This window comes from Drosophila hydei, unplaced genomic scaffold (assembly GCF_003285905.1).
Source record: "Drosophila hydei strain 15085-1641.00,03,60 unplaced genomic scaffold, DhydRS2 tig00000379-arrow-arrow-pilon, whole genome shotgun sequence".
Lineage (NCBI taxonomy): Eukaryota > Metazoa > Arthropoda > Insecta > Diptera > Drosophilidae > Drosophila > Drosophila hydei.
In genome coordinates this window covers 645972-659309 of record NW_022045720.1, presented here as the reverse complement: position 1 = coordinate 659309, position 13338 = coordinate 645972, and the positions used below count along the sequence as shown (strand labels likewise).

The window sequence follows — 13338 nt, the reverse complement described above, 5'->3', positions numbered from 1 at the left end:
GAAGAGGTAGAACGCCAAAAAGTCATAAAATCAATTGCTGCAGCTCGCGTTGCAGCAACTTCCATTCGCTAAGTTTTTGTTGCTGATGCAGCTGGCATTGCTGGTGTTGTTTGAGAGGTCTTTGTTGTCTGCAGTTGTTGAAAGTATGCTTTGTGCATGTCTGTCTCAGCAGCTGTCTGCTGCTGAGTGATCACAGCCGGCGGCCGTTGCTTTGTTTAGTGGCCGTCAGCAGCTGCAATTTGATTTAGCAGCCAAATAGCCAAGCAAGCGAAGGGCTTAAACGTTTGCCAGAACACCTCGGACGAACAACCCACTAGACGACAGCTTAAGCAGCTTAAAGCTAATGCAGCTGCCGTCTTCAAACGTCGACAAGTGCATAAAATAAATGGCAACATCTACGGAAATGTAAACGGAGCAACATCAACAGCTACAGCAACGGCAACAGCATCGCCAATTGCAACAAGGCAACAATGCGCTATGAAGGACACAGGATGCTTTTGAGGATGCTAGGCAAGCGTCTGCTGTGCGGCGCTAAGTAGAACTGTTGTCATGTAAAGCTGTTTCTCACTTTCTTATCCGCCACGGCTCACTCTTGATTTACAATCACAGCATTCATTTTAAATGGCTAAGGACCTTGTAATGCTAGCACAGTGTTTGAGCTTGTTGGCCAGGCTAAACTCCTTATCTATCCATTGACATTATAATCAACTTTAAAGATAAATAAATTTTGAAAGCCCTTTTAAAAAATGTCAATCATGTATAAAAGATGACAATGACAATGACAATGACAATGACAATGACAATGACAATGACAATGACAATGACAATGACAATGACAATGACATGACAATGACAATGACAATGACAATGACAATGACAATGACAATGACAATGACAATGACAATGACAATGACAATGACAATGACAATGACAATGACAATGACAATGACAATGACAATGACAATGACAATGACAATGACAATGACAATGACAATGACAATGACAATGACAATGACAATGACAATGACAATGACAATGAATGACAATGACAATGACAATGACAATGACAATGACAATGACAATGACAATGACAAATGACAATGACAATGACAATGACAATGACAATGACAATGACAATGACAATGACATGACAATGACAATGACAATGACAATGACAATGACAATGAATGACAATGACAATGACAATGACAAAGACAATGACAATGACAATGACAATGACAATGACAATGACAATGACAATGACAATGACAATGACAATGACAATGACAATGACAATGACAATGACAATGACAATGACAATGACTTTGTATTCCTTATTATTTTGGCCATCATCCTTGCTAGTCCTGTGAGAGTATCCTGTTGCTATGCTTGCGCTTATTGGTCTAAGCAAAAGTTTTCAGATTAAAATTAAATGAGCGTGTGTTATGTTTCATGTAAAGTTTTTTAATTATACGCTGGTAGCTCTCGGTACTGCGCAAGTATATTAAAACCAATTGGAAAAAGTTCCAGGGACAGTGAGAGTGTGTGTAATAAAATAGAGGAGCTCACAAGCAATCCAATGACAAATGTCCAGCAATTGTGCTGCAATCGATGCTCCAATTACATGTGTATCCAATTACATTGGGTAATAATTTCCACTGATTGGGCTAAACTTAATTCAGACTTACTTAGCTTGAGCTAAACATTTGATAGTATCAACAGTCTTAAGTAAATTATATATCGCTTAAATATTAAACAGACTTAATTAACAGCATATGGTTGCCAGTTGATTCCCTTGATGGTTGAATTAATTTCAAATTGAAATTTATCAATTATTATTATTGTCGACCGAGCAAAAAGGAATTACGTTTGACTGAAATGCTAATCCCCGCTGTCATTCAACTGCAGCTGTTATCGAGTTATTTAATAATGCTCAATATATTCCGAAATATGCCACATATAAAAGCCAATTGACAATTGTTTAAGCAAGCTCACATTGGTTTAACCACATACTTCATGTATATACTATATATACTATTTATCATATATTTAATCTAGCATTGTGGACAGTCGCAACGGTTAAGGACAATGCCAAATTCGATTCTGCTGAAAGCTGAAAAATTGTGCAATAAATCCTTTCTATCTCAGCAACTTTCAAATTATTTCTAAAATATGTGCAAATTAGTGCTAAATGTGTTTTGTTTTACAGCCAGCTAAAACACAAAATTACTTACTTAAATTTATTTTAATTTAGAAATCAGAGTGCAAATTTGGGAGCACAGTTTTCGTTAGTTACAAACAAAATTTTTGTAATTAGTTTCAGCTTCTGCATAAGCAATTCCACTTCATATTGATTGAGGTGCAACTAGATTGCTGTCCCTACTAAATCTCGTAGTTAGCCGTGGTCGACTAGTTCGCCGGGCCAACCATAAACATTAATTACTTTCGTAGTCGAAAACTGTCAACGGCATTGGCAATCAACTGGCAAATTATTGGCAGGCAGTTGCTGGTAGCCTCGCCGATAAGTTGGCCTAGTCCACAATATAAATACTTTGTCTGATTTATGCCAGCGACCCAGCTCAACGGGCCAACTACGAACACCCACTGAGCACATAACTAACAAAAATTGCTGACACCAAATTTACTGTCCGCACTCGCCAGCGCCCCTCGAGCTCGTTCAACTGCTGATGATTTGGTGTAACTACTTCAAAATATTGTGTTGTTTAATGCCTTTAATGTGTTTTCCGATTGGGGTCTATCGCCACTAGCAATATAATATATGGGATCGACTGACACTATTCGGAAGTAACTGACTTATTATGGTTTGAATAGACATTTCTCCCAAAATACGAATTTTTAATAAAATCATAATTTATAAATAACAAATTAAAAGTAGTAATCCCAGCTTTTCACATATGTTTAAAGCGGTCTGGTTAGATGTTCAACTGTTTGCTGAGGCATCCAATAAGTTTCCACTTTGTATTGACAACAGCCTTACATATAGGGGCAGGACTCGTGGGCGTTTAGGTTGAAGTAGGTTCATGGGAGATATATATATATATATATCTTTGTTATCGGACCACTTCGGTTAGCCCATTCCATGCGCATGCCCACCATTAAAATGACAAGTAATCCATTTCTCATCGAATGGAATTGATTTTAAAGTGACATTTCATAAGTAGGGCTGCCGCCTGGAAAGAAATAAATAATAAATAATTAAACTTGAAAGTATTCTGCAGTTGATGGCAAGATATTTGCGTTAGCTGAGGTCAGACTTAAGTTCTGTGCGACGCACATAAAGATTAAATGGTCTGTAATGTACACTTCATTAAGCCCTGAAGTCCTAAACTGAATCGCTTTCGGCGTCTGTAACTGAAATGCTTGCTCCTTGTCTATACTCTAATTTCAATTTAAGTCCGCCTGGGGTAACGAACAGCAAAAACTACTCAATCGCTTGGCTCTTTGCACCTTTTCTTCTGCACTTCCTTTCGCATAAAGATGGTTATGACTGGCTAAGCCAACCCTCTCCCTCTCTCTTCTCTGTTTCTCTTTCTGGTTAGCCTTGCTTGATATTACTTTCGAGCTACCTAGTTTTATAGGGTTTGCTGCGAGTTGTTGTCGCTCGGACTACTTTTTGTGTAAGTGAAATGATTTTCCTTCCGGTTGTGCAGCACTTTTGCCATGTAGATGGTATGTAAATATTTAAGGTTCTTTTTTTGCTGGCACAGACAATGAGAAAACTATGAGACTGCGAGCTTTTTTCTACTCTACTGACAGTGCAAATAATGCGAGTGCCCTGAAGCGTGTAAATGATGGCACGGACACCGAGACGGTCTCGGGAATGGGGCATTCAACTTGCTGATGGTGCATTGGTATATATTGTGCTATTGTCACAGTGTAACCCGCTCGCCTGTCCTCTTCTCTGCCAGGAGAAGTCTATGCCGAAAAACTTTCAATTGCTAAATCGATTTCGATGGATAGTCAAATACGGTTAGTACTTACCAGAACAATGTGGGCTGGGGTTTGTCGTCGTGTTGGACAGATTAAAATTTAAGAAAGAAAATTGTATGCAAAATTTGGATAGAGTTTGCCAAACAATGTATTAATTTTAATTCATCTGTTATGTGACATGAAGTCAGTCCAATGTGACTGGTTCTTGATTTTTCAGCTTACGCAGGGCTTCCTCCATTTCCAATACGTTTTTCAGCTCAAAATCTGGTGTATTTCGTTCAGCCTGCGGCACGGTATTGGATTGATGTGCACGTGCCAGAGCCAGGAGCGTCGCTCGCGGCTGTAGCAACTCATATACCATCTCGGCCATCAATTTGAAGAGCGTCTGGGCGCGCAGTGTGACCATAACGGTTCGAAGGAATTCGGTTACTGGCTTTGGCATTATAGTTAGCTGAAGAGCATTATCAATGTAGCAAATATTCGGTTTGACTCTTGGAAATAGCTCGGAAAATATGGTTAGCTGCTTGCATAGCAGACCCAACGATAGAATGAACTCGTTTCGATCATCGAACATGTAGCACTCGAGGCGACAGCGCGGATCGATCGTTGGCGATTTGCCGTTCCAGTAGGTCTCCGCTCTAGCAAACATCTTGATCTCCAGCAGCTCTGCAATTCTGAAGAAGCGCAACAGCTGCCTGTTCTGTGGTATTGGTCGTGAATTGATCTTATCGACGAGCTTTCCCAAGTTCTCAAAAGCCTGCTTGGCCGTCATACGCCTTAGCTTCTTCTTCAGGTGCTCGTGGGCACGCTTTGAAAAGTTAGGTGGCACTCTTACCGGTTCCATAATCCGTTCGAATTCAGATGATTTGGCATTTACGATTGACTGCGATGTTTCGAACTTCACGCTGGACCCATCGTCGGACAGAGGAATATCGCCATCGGATTCGCGCAGAGGATGCACCTTCCATAAAACCTTAATGCCATCCTTAAATTCAACGGATGGCTTTTTCTGTAGGACTCGAGCTCGAGTTGGCTTTGGCACATCATCGAAAACTACTCGGCGCTTTGAGTTCGGACTTGGTAGGCCAACCCACTGGCGTTCGCGTTGACTCAGCTTAGCCTTTTCGATCTCATGCATATACATCTTTCGCTTGGGTAGGACGTTCGGCTCACAGCTATTATTGCCAAGCTCTTGCATTGATCTGCCGCTCATTCTTAAATTCGCACGTCCTACAGCTGAGGGTGGTGGAGCATCTAAGCAGCCCAGTTCAACCTGCTTACGGGTATTGTTGCGTGTCTCCTTGTCATGATTTCTTGTCCTGGGCGTTGCCTCAAGGTCTCTCATGCTGTCGATCTCATCTAGTTCTAGATCCATGTCGATTCCCATGTATTCGTTGTGCCATGAACCATACGAAGAAAGGAAGCTGTCTGCAATCGAGACAGAGCTTTCGACATCTTTCAATGCTGGAATCGAATTAGACCATGTGTCCCCGGCTGGCGACTGCGCCTCATGTGTCATATAATTGATATTGTCTACAATTTCGTTACATATGCTCGCATTCGGAGTTTCAAACTCAATGTTGCTGCTGCGAATAGAGAGATTCGAATCGACGCATGTCGGCACTAGACTACTGCTCAGAGAAGTTTGACTGTCGCTCATGACTATCGAACTTTGAGGAGGAGATTCGACTGTAAGATTGGAGCCATTCTTTAGAAGGACTCTACATATTGTATTGCTGCTGTCCTGAGTTATGGGCATATTCGATCGAGCTTTCATCAAAGTTGTTATCTTTAGATCGCTGCTTTCCCTATATTTCGGACAGACTTTTCTGGGGCTTTCCGCTGAATTGAGACGATGCGTCGCAAACAGGTTCGAATAGGTGCGATTCTTAAATAGGTTTCGATGATCACAACGGCATTTGTCGCTTGTGCCGAGCGAATGACAGCGGCTTTCTATAGCAATTTTCTTCTTTGAATACTCAATATCCTCGCCGTTTCCCATTGCCACAAATGAATTGGAATAACTACTCCTAGCTGCCTGACTGCGATGTTTCGTCAAATTGGCTAAGCTGTTACTCTTCACTATACCAGGCCGTCCGCTAACAGTATTTTTGCAAAGTAACCTCTGTTCGGCATTGACGTAGCTTTTCGGTGAAGCCGTACGGCTTCTCACCGGTGACTTTGGTCGGAGGCCGTACTTTCCTTTCATTGAATAGGATCGAATGTCTGTCATCATCCTTGGACGCAAATCGATGGTGGCATCCTTCGGCATCTCATTATTCTTGTCGACGCTAGCTGTCGAGTTGGTATGGTAGCCTGGCTGAGCACGACTCTTGCCCCCCGAGTTAGCAGAAGCCTTCAACATTATGTTATTCTCCGAGGGAGCACGCGCAATGGGTTTGACATTGCGACTGTCGACGCTGACCTGGAGCTGAGTCCGTGCTCTTCCTGACTTAAACAGACCTTTGTGCCTATTAACGAAGCTGGGAGAGTGCAAGCTCATCTCCATATGTGGGTTTGGCCTGGCAATTGTATTGCTCTTATTTAGCTCTAATGCGGTATGCGCTTTCATTAACGTTTTCGATGTTCGATTGTAATTGAATTTACCGTCCACTGTTGGCTTTAGCTTATCCAAATTGCCGTTGTCCGCCGTATCAATGCTAGGTGACCGAGATGTTAAGCCTCTGGATCGTATATTACTTTGAGCTACGGAAGAGGAACGCGGTCTTGCCTGGTATGTCTTAGCTGTATGCAATTCAGATTCTGGCGGCTCTTGGCGCCGTGCTGCCTTGATAGCCTTTTTTTTCGAGATTGGCTGCTCTTTGCGCGGCTTAAATCGGCGATAGTACAGCTCCACTTCCTTTCCGTTATAGTACGTTCTGATGGGCTTAGCTGGTCGATGCTGCAGCACATCAAAGATCCGGTTTCGAATTTCTGTCTTTTTAAAAGCGTCCTCTAGCTGGAGGTAGGTCGAGCAGTATATTATATTGTAGCTATCGGGTCTCTGGGTATATACAATGAGATCCTTTTCGTCGTTGGTTAGGCTTGTTACGCCTAGATGCCGCTCTCCGTCAATTGCATAGCCGTGCACGATGTACTTATCCGATATTTCCTCTGTTGGTGTTATCACAAGCAATAAGTTTTGCAGGTTCAGAATGCCGAATATCTTGTTCAGAACGCTATCAGCATTAGGTTCCGATTTGCAGCCGCTGGTTAACTGTGGCCTTACAAAACGTTTCGTCACCTCAAACGGACGAACCCTGACCACCCTGGTTACATATCGACCGGGAAATGTTACGGTATCGATCCTATCAAGTATTCCTGTATCAGACGATATTACTTTAGCGCTGCATCCAGCCGCAGATGCTTCGCTATAGATCATTCCCAAAATTTCCTCAACTTCTGGCCGGGCTTTCATTTGATTTCCTCGTCGGCTACCAGCCCTGAGGGGATTCGGACGTTCTTCATCCGTGATCATTTTAATAAAAATAATAGTGTTATTGACTTTTGAGAGCCGAAACAAAAAAGTGTAAAAGAAAAAAAAAATGAAAGTTAAGATGTTTTAGTGTTTCTTTTTGAATCGAAAAATTTTGGAAAATTAAAATTCGTCCGACTCGTGTCAGTAACAAGTTAAAATATAACATTTCCAGATGGGTATGCCCCCCTCCTAAATTTTGTAGTGACATAAGTCTCATGGACTGGCTTGTCGAGCATGTTTTTGCTCTGGAGGAGAATTAGTTTCGTTACGTTAAAGGAACACAGGACTTACAGAAAAAACTTCAGACTAAACAGTACATTTCTATGCGAATAAGAATATTTGTTTCGGTGGAATCGATTGTTGTTGAACTACTAAGTATCGTTATTCGCATTTGAACTATCGAGGAGTTTGGCCCCTTAGTTCTCCGTAACAATTTCCGTCATGTGGATGTAATCATATTGTTTATAGTTTATTCGTATAACTCTCTTTTCGGTTCTCGGTTTTTGGTTTTCGGTTTTTGGCTTTCGGTTAGCTACTGCTAAATGGAAGCACGTCGCCTCGAGCGACAACGGCGGGACTCGGCCAAGAGCAGTGCAGTCGAAACGCTGCCATCGACACAGGACGAGGAGTTCCATTTGCGGCTCATCGATCTATATGGCAAGTATCCATGCCTGTGGAAAACATCGATCAGTGAATACGAAGATGCGGAACTGAAGCGTCAGGCCTGGCAAGAAATTAGCAACCAGCTGGGCGCCCACCTGTCGCCCTCGTTTGTGCGCAGTCGGATTAGCAGCATGCGCTACCGTCTCAACGTGTACAAGCTGCAAATGATTGAGTACAAGATGAGTCCAGCCAGCGGCAAGCAGCCGGAGAAGCTCTACTATATCGACAGGTTTGGCTTTCTGGACGAGGCAAGTGGTTCGCAGCAGCAACAGGAGCAGGAACAATCGGACAACGAGCAGGCGCACGATAGAAAGAAGTTGAAGGAGCAGAAGTCTAGCATTGCCAGCATATTCAAGCAGCGCATGCAGCAGCAACAGCAGCAGGCAGAACAGCTGCCGAGTGTGCTGCAACGTCTCAGCCAGAGCGATCGTCCCAGTGCCGGCATCAAGGAGTTGCCGGAAAGCAACTTTGATGACTATTCGGACTTCAGCATTGCCAGCATTGTCAAGAAGCGAACGGCTCCACAGGGCGCAATGCAGAAGAGTATGATACGTCCGATCTCAGACTCTAAATTGGTCGACCGTCGCAAGCAATCCATTGGCGATGAGATGCTCGGCGCGACTGCCACATCGGCCCTTGTTGCTCAGGGTCAAAATCCAGATATTGACAATATGCTCAAGCAGCGAATGCATCGACTAGGCATGGTCGAATTGGGCAAAGAGTCGGCAGCTGAAAGCCTCGACAGCCTTGGCGACTTTCGCAGTTCACTCATCAATATACCCAGCGTAGTCAAGAAGCGCATGCGTCAGCAGCTGCAGATCGGCCTGACACGCGGCTGGTTTGAGGAGCAGAGCAGCAGCACTAAGCCGGAATCCCATATCAGCATATCTACGACTGTGACGGCACTCCGTGCAATGCCCGGCGATTCAGTGTCTAAAACGAAGGTGGCCAAGATGTCGCACACACCGAAGCCAGCGCGAAGCAACGACGACCCAATGTCCGACGAGGAAGAGTTTTATCGCCTACATTGGGCGCTGCGCCAGCAGCAGCGCTCCCGTCGCTCAGGCGGCAAGTCGCCTCTGCGGGACCTAATGCCGCAGCCGGTGCCGCCACTACTGCTCGGCCTCCGCACCACTTCCAGTAGCAACATGGAGAGCGTACATGATAGCAAAGTGTAGTCATGCAGCGACTTCTACATAGACTATAACTCGTCAGAGCACATTGCACCATCTTCACCATCTTCACCATTAATTTTAAATTTTAAAATATGATTACCAGTACCAATCGTTCCAGGAAGCTTAGCTGATATTCACATAATATTGACATCTACAACAGTTAGATTTTACTACCAAATCAAATCCGTTGGGACAAGCAATCCAACTTAAATAAACATAGAGATCACAGAGTTGCGATGTCTTTTTATTGAATCAACTTTCATAATTGAGACTTGATTGGTTTAAGGGTCAAATTCCTTTACCAGCAAAGTTTGCATTGCTCGGTTGCAATTTTCATTCATATCTAAAATCTTAAGGCAAATATTTTCTACTAAATATTCTAGCTGCTTAGACTTATAATTCGATTGCTGCCTAAGACAGCTCAACATGTTCTCTTTCACGCTTAAATATGCAAGTCAATTGGGATTAATTACAAACATTTTCAGAGGCAAAACCTTTATTGAAGTTGAATATTTTCTGGTAGATTTTCTGGCTTTAATCGCGGTGAAATGGTATGCGTTCATATGGACGGACGGACGGAAGGAGACGGACGAATGCGACGGATGGGCGGATCGGCAGATGGACACAGACGGGCGAATGGATGGATGAATGGACGGACGGGCGGGCAGAGGGACAGAAGGACGAATGGAAGGACGGATGGACGTATAAATGAAAGGATGGACGGATGGATGCATGGATGCATGGATGAACGGAAGGACGGAGGATCAGACGGAGCGGAGGGACGGTCGGAGGGGACAGGCACGGACGAAAGGAGGTAGGGACGGATAGCACAAAACCAATATACATTCAACCTTGCAAATGAGTGCAATACGAGTTGAACTGCTTTACCTACCACATGGCCAGTCCTTCGCTGTTTATGAAAGCCACGCAAGTCTCTAACTGCTTTAAATCGAATGGAAACAAAGCTAGGGTATTTGAAAGGTCAGCATATATAATTTGCTTTACAAGCAGCATTCAATTTTAATAAATAACTTTAAAGTTTCGTTTAGTCGGTTTGATTAACTGCCTAGGTACGAAACGATTGAGCAGTTTCTGCGAATCAGTTCCTCAGAATCTGTGCTTCTAGTCAACTTTGAAGGCATTTGCTGTGTGCGTCAAGATGTGCTCTTTAAACAGGCGCAAATGTTGGGCTGCCGAAGTTCTTTGCTTTATTTTATTTTTTCGTCTATACAAACGAAATTTGGTCTTCCGCTTTGTGGCCGCCGCTACCTTTGCTTGAATATTCCGTTACGCTCTGGCAGCCATTTGCTGTCTTTGTTGCACGCATAAATTGGCAAAATTTTAATTTTCCACTAGATTTGCGTGGATTTTTGGCTCGTGTTTTGTTTGCTCTGTGCCCTTTTCAGTTTTGCTTTGATTTTTACACGCGGCATTTCGTCTCTGTTTCTCTGTCACTCTCTCTCTCTCTCTCTCTGTGTGTGTGTGTGCTTGTGTGCGTGTGTTTATATAAGCATACCAAGACGATGGACGAGAATTTTTGTATCTGTTGTCGTGTTTGTTATTTTTCCTTATGCATTGTGGTGCAAGCTTCGCTTGAATTCGCATCGTTATCAACTTCCTTCTTGGCCAAGTGGCTTAACTGCGACATTTGCTATTGCTCGCTCGCCTTGAAAGGGGTGGTAGGGGCTACGTGGCGTATGCTGAATATTCATGAGCTCTTCAACCGACAGCGCATCGAGCACCGCTCAGACACCCAGTGGGAATCGCCGGCCAAACGAGCTGTCATTGTTCGGAGAGCAGCATGAACCACAAGTTGATCGAACCAAATACCATTATATCGTCTGTTTATTTGCATTTGACGCACCACTGCCCCTCATCCCTCGGTCCCATTAGCCGTCGGTTCTGCCTGGCTCTCGAACTATTCGGCGGCTTATTGCACTCATCAAACACGAGTGAATGTCAAAAATGCGTATCTCATTCTTAATTTAAGCAGGCGACGTGCTCATTCACGATTTGATTAATTCCAATACGCTGCCAAATGAAATGGAAAGACTGGCTGCGGGCTTCAGACTGTTGGCTAGAGGCTGCAGTAGCTGCTCTCAACTCGGTCATGATTTATGAATGAGATAAAAAGTCTCAATGGTAAAACTTTTGCCTTCCTCCCATAGCCGTTGCCGTCGAATTATTTTTAGTCCAGACCATGGAGAGGGGGTGGAGGGGGTGGAGGGGGTGGTGGTGGTGGTGGTGATGGGGTGGCGCGGTTGGGCTTGGGGCGCAATAAATTACAGTTGGCGCTGGAAAATGATGCCGCGTGGCAGGCATCAGTGGCCGCCCAGCCAAATGTTAAATGGGCTCATTAGAAGCGGCAAAATCAAATCAAATTGCCACCAAGCGAAGCCAGTTGCAAATGTGGCACCATGTTGAGCCTATAGCTCAGCGCTCGCTAACAGATTGGGATTCCAAATGCAAAAGATGGCTTCGCATGATGCCTGTAAATTTTATGTGTAACGGGAATAATGCTTTGACAACCGAGAAGATTAAGGATAATTATACTTAATATGCAACTCAACAATTTGAATGCCAATTTGGCTGCCAGTTAATTGGTACGATGTGTTTTTTTTTCTGTTCTTTTTTCTGCTATTATTGCGGGACTTGGTCGTTGTTGTTGTCATTGTTGTTGTTGTTGTTGTTGTAGTGGTTGTTGTTGTTGTTGTTGAAGTAGTGGTTGTTGTTGTTGTTGTTGTTATTAATACTAAATGTTTTGGTTGCTGTTGTACACTTAGTTGCGGTCGAGCACGCGCAGCTGCTCCTCGACACACTCGCGGCATGCCTCGTCCAATTCGGTGGCCTGTATATATTTCTGAACGCCATTGAACTCCTTTTTAAGTGCAGCAAATGAGCTGGAGTAGAGCATTTTGTCCTTGATCTTGGCCTGCATCGGGCACCAGAGCATCAGAAAGAGCTTCTCCTTCAAGCAGGTGGACGAGGCGCCCTGGCACTGATGATGGTAGGCATAATCGTAGACCGCATAGCGGCACTCCTCCGGCCCGCCTTTGCGCAGATCCTCAAGGAAATCATCATAGCTGGCATTGCGAGGGCCGACAACCTCCACATTGATTTCGCGCTCCTGCTTGATGGCAAAGATGACATAGCGATGCTGCTTCAGCTTGCGTATTTCCTCGAAAATGCCCTTGCACTCGGTTGACACCTCGATGCCTGAAGCCATGTTATTATGTCAAGTTGCTGCACGGAATACAGCCTCTGCGTTAGTCGATGTTAGATGCAGCTGTACAACATATTATCCAAGGTGGCTCTCTACACGCTACTCGGACTACTCACCTGTTTCGAAATTACTGAAGAAATATGTATTGCTTTATTTGAAATTTGTGTGGTTACTCAAAATTCCTAGAAATCTCGACTGATAGCTTCGGATTCCATGGCGCCCGGGAATGACATTGATGGCAAGCCAGCCAGAGCCAGCTGTGTGGCCTGCCATCTGAGCAGCCTACTACTGCCTCTAGATTCCAGCTAAATAGGCTAATAGCCTAAATGTAAGTAAATCCTGAATACTCTGTATCTCAGACTACTTTTCACAGGCTGAGTTCATTCTGAGGACTGTGAGTGGTTTGAGGTGGCACGTGTTAGTTCTCATATCTCCTCTTGACGTAGTACAGAGTATTTGCTAGCTGGGCACTTCCCGCTAAAGGTCTTCTGATAATCCATTCTATATTAGAGTGTTTGAGCAGCATTAGCCAATTGAATCCTTCCATTGACTAAATTGATTCGAATAAATTTGAAGCGCTTTGAAATGTGTCAACAAACGACGGCTGGCTGCAACTATATGCCCCTGGCTGTGGCAAGCATGTCGAGTTGAGTGAGCCCCAAAACTGTTGTCGGCAATAAAATGCTCCATTTGGCCCAGCGTCTGGCGGTCGCGGATGCAGAGGCAACAGCAGCTGCACTTGATGTTGACGCGGCCAATTGTTTTGTCGCACTCATGCGGGCAGAGGCAGGCAGAGCCAGGCAGGCATGCATGGCAGGCAAATACAGCTGAGTTTATGTGGGTGGCTG

At 44.1% G+C, this 13338-nt stretch overlaps 3 protein-coding genes across 5 annotated transcripts; 1 reads left to right on the top strand and 2 right to left on the bottom strand.

Moving 5' to 3' along the window:
• Positions 1-2899: 2899 nt before the first annotated feature.
• Positions 2900-7568, bottom strand: LOC111595968. Its single transcript, XM_023309945.2, has 2 exons — positions 4003-7568; positions 2900-3191 (listed from the first exon to the last, which is right to left on the bottom strand). The coding sequence occupies exon 1, from the start codon at positions 7427-7429 to the stop codon at positions 4136-4138; it is 3294 nt and encodes a 1097-aa protein (XP_023165713.2). The 5' UTR covers positions 7430-7568; the 3' UTR covers positions 2900-3191; positions 4003-4135.
• A 174-nt stretch (positions 7569-7742) lies between these two features.
• On the top strand, positions 7743-9492 carry LOC111595962. The gene has a single exon (XM_023309936.2). The coding sequence runs from the start codon at positions 7972-7974 to the stop codon at positions 9268-9270; it is 1299 nt and encodes a 432-aa protein (XP_023165704.1). The 5' UTR covers positions 7743-7971; the 3' UTR covers positions 9271-9492.
• Positions 9493-11880: 2388 nt separating this feature from the next.
• LOC111595960 (cofilin/actin-depolymerizing factor homolog) lies at positions 11881-12716 on the bottom strand. 3 transcript variants are annotated; one of them, XM_023309934.2, is made up of 2 exons: positions 12607-12716; positions 11881-12553 (listed from the first exon to the last, which is right to left on the bottom strand). In XM_023309934.2, the coding sequence occupies exon 2, from the start codon at positions 12491-12493 to the stop codon at positions 12047-12049; it is 447 nt and encodes a 148-aa protein (XP_023165702.1). In that variant the 5' UTR covers positions 12494-12553; positions 12607-12716; the 3' UTR covers positions 11881-12046. The 3 variants fall into 3 exon arrangements, with proteins under 3 accessions (XP_023165702.1, XP_023165700.1, XP_023165701.1); XM_023309932.2 differs by having other exon boundaries at positions 11881-12528; XM_023309933.2 differs by having other exon boundaries at positions 11881-12510.
• Between the last annotated feature and the right edge of the window lie 622 nt (positions 12717-13338).

Excerpts from the sequence above, each read along its gene's own strand:
- LOC111595968 (XM_023309945.2), bottom strand. The coding sequence starts at position 7,429 with ATGATCACGGATGAAGAACGTCCGAATCCCCTCAGGGCTGGTAGCCGA.
- LOC111595962 (XM_023309936.2), top strand. The coding sequence starts at position 7,972 with ATGGAAGCACGTCGCCTCGAGCGACAACGGCGGGACTCGGCCAAGAGC.
- LOC111595960 (XM_023309934.2), bottom strand. The coding sequence starts at position 12,493 with ATGGCTTCAGGCATCGAGGTGTCAACCGAGTGCAAGGGCATTTTCGAG.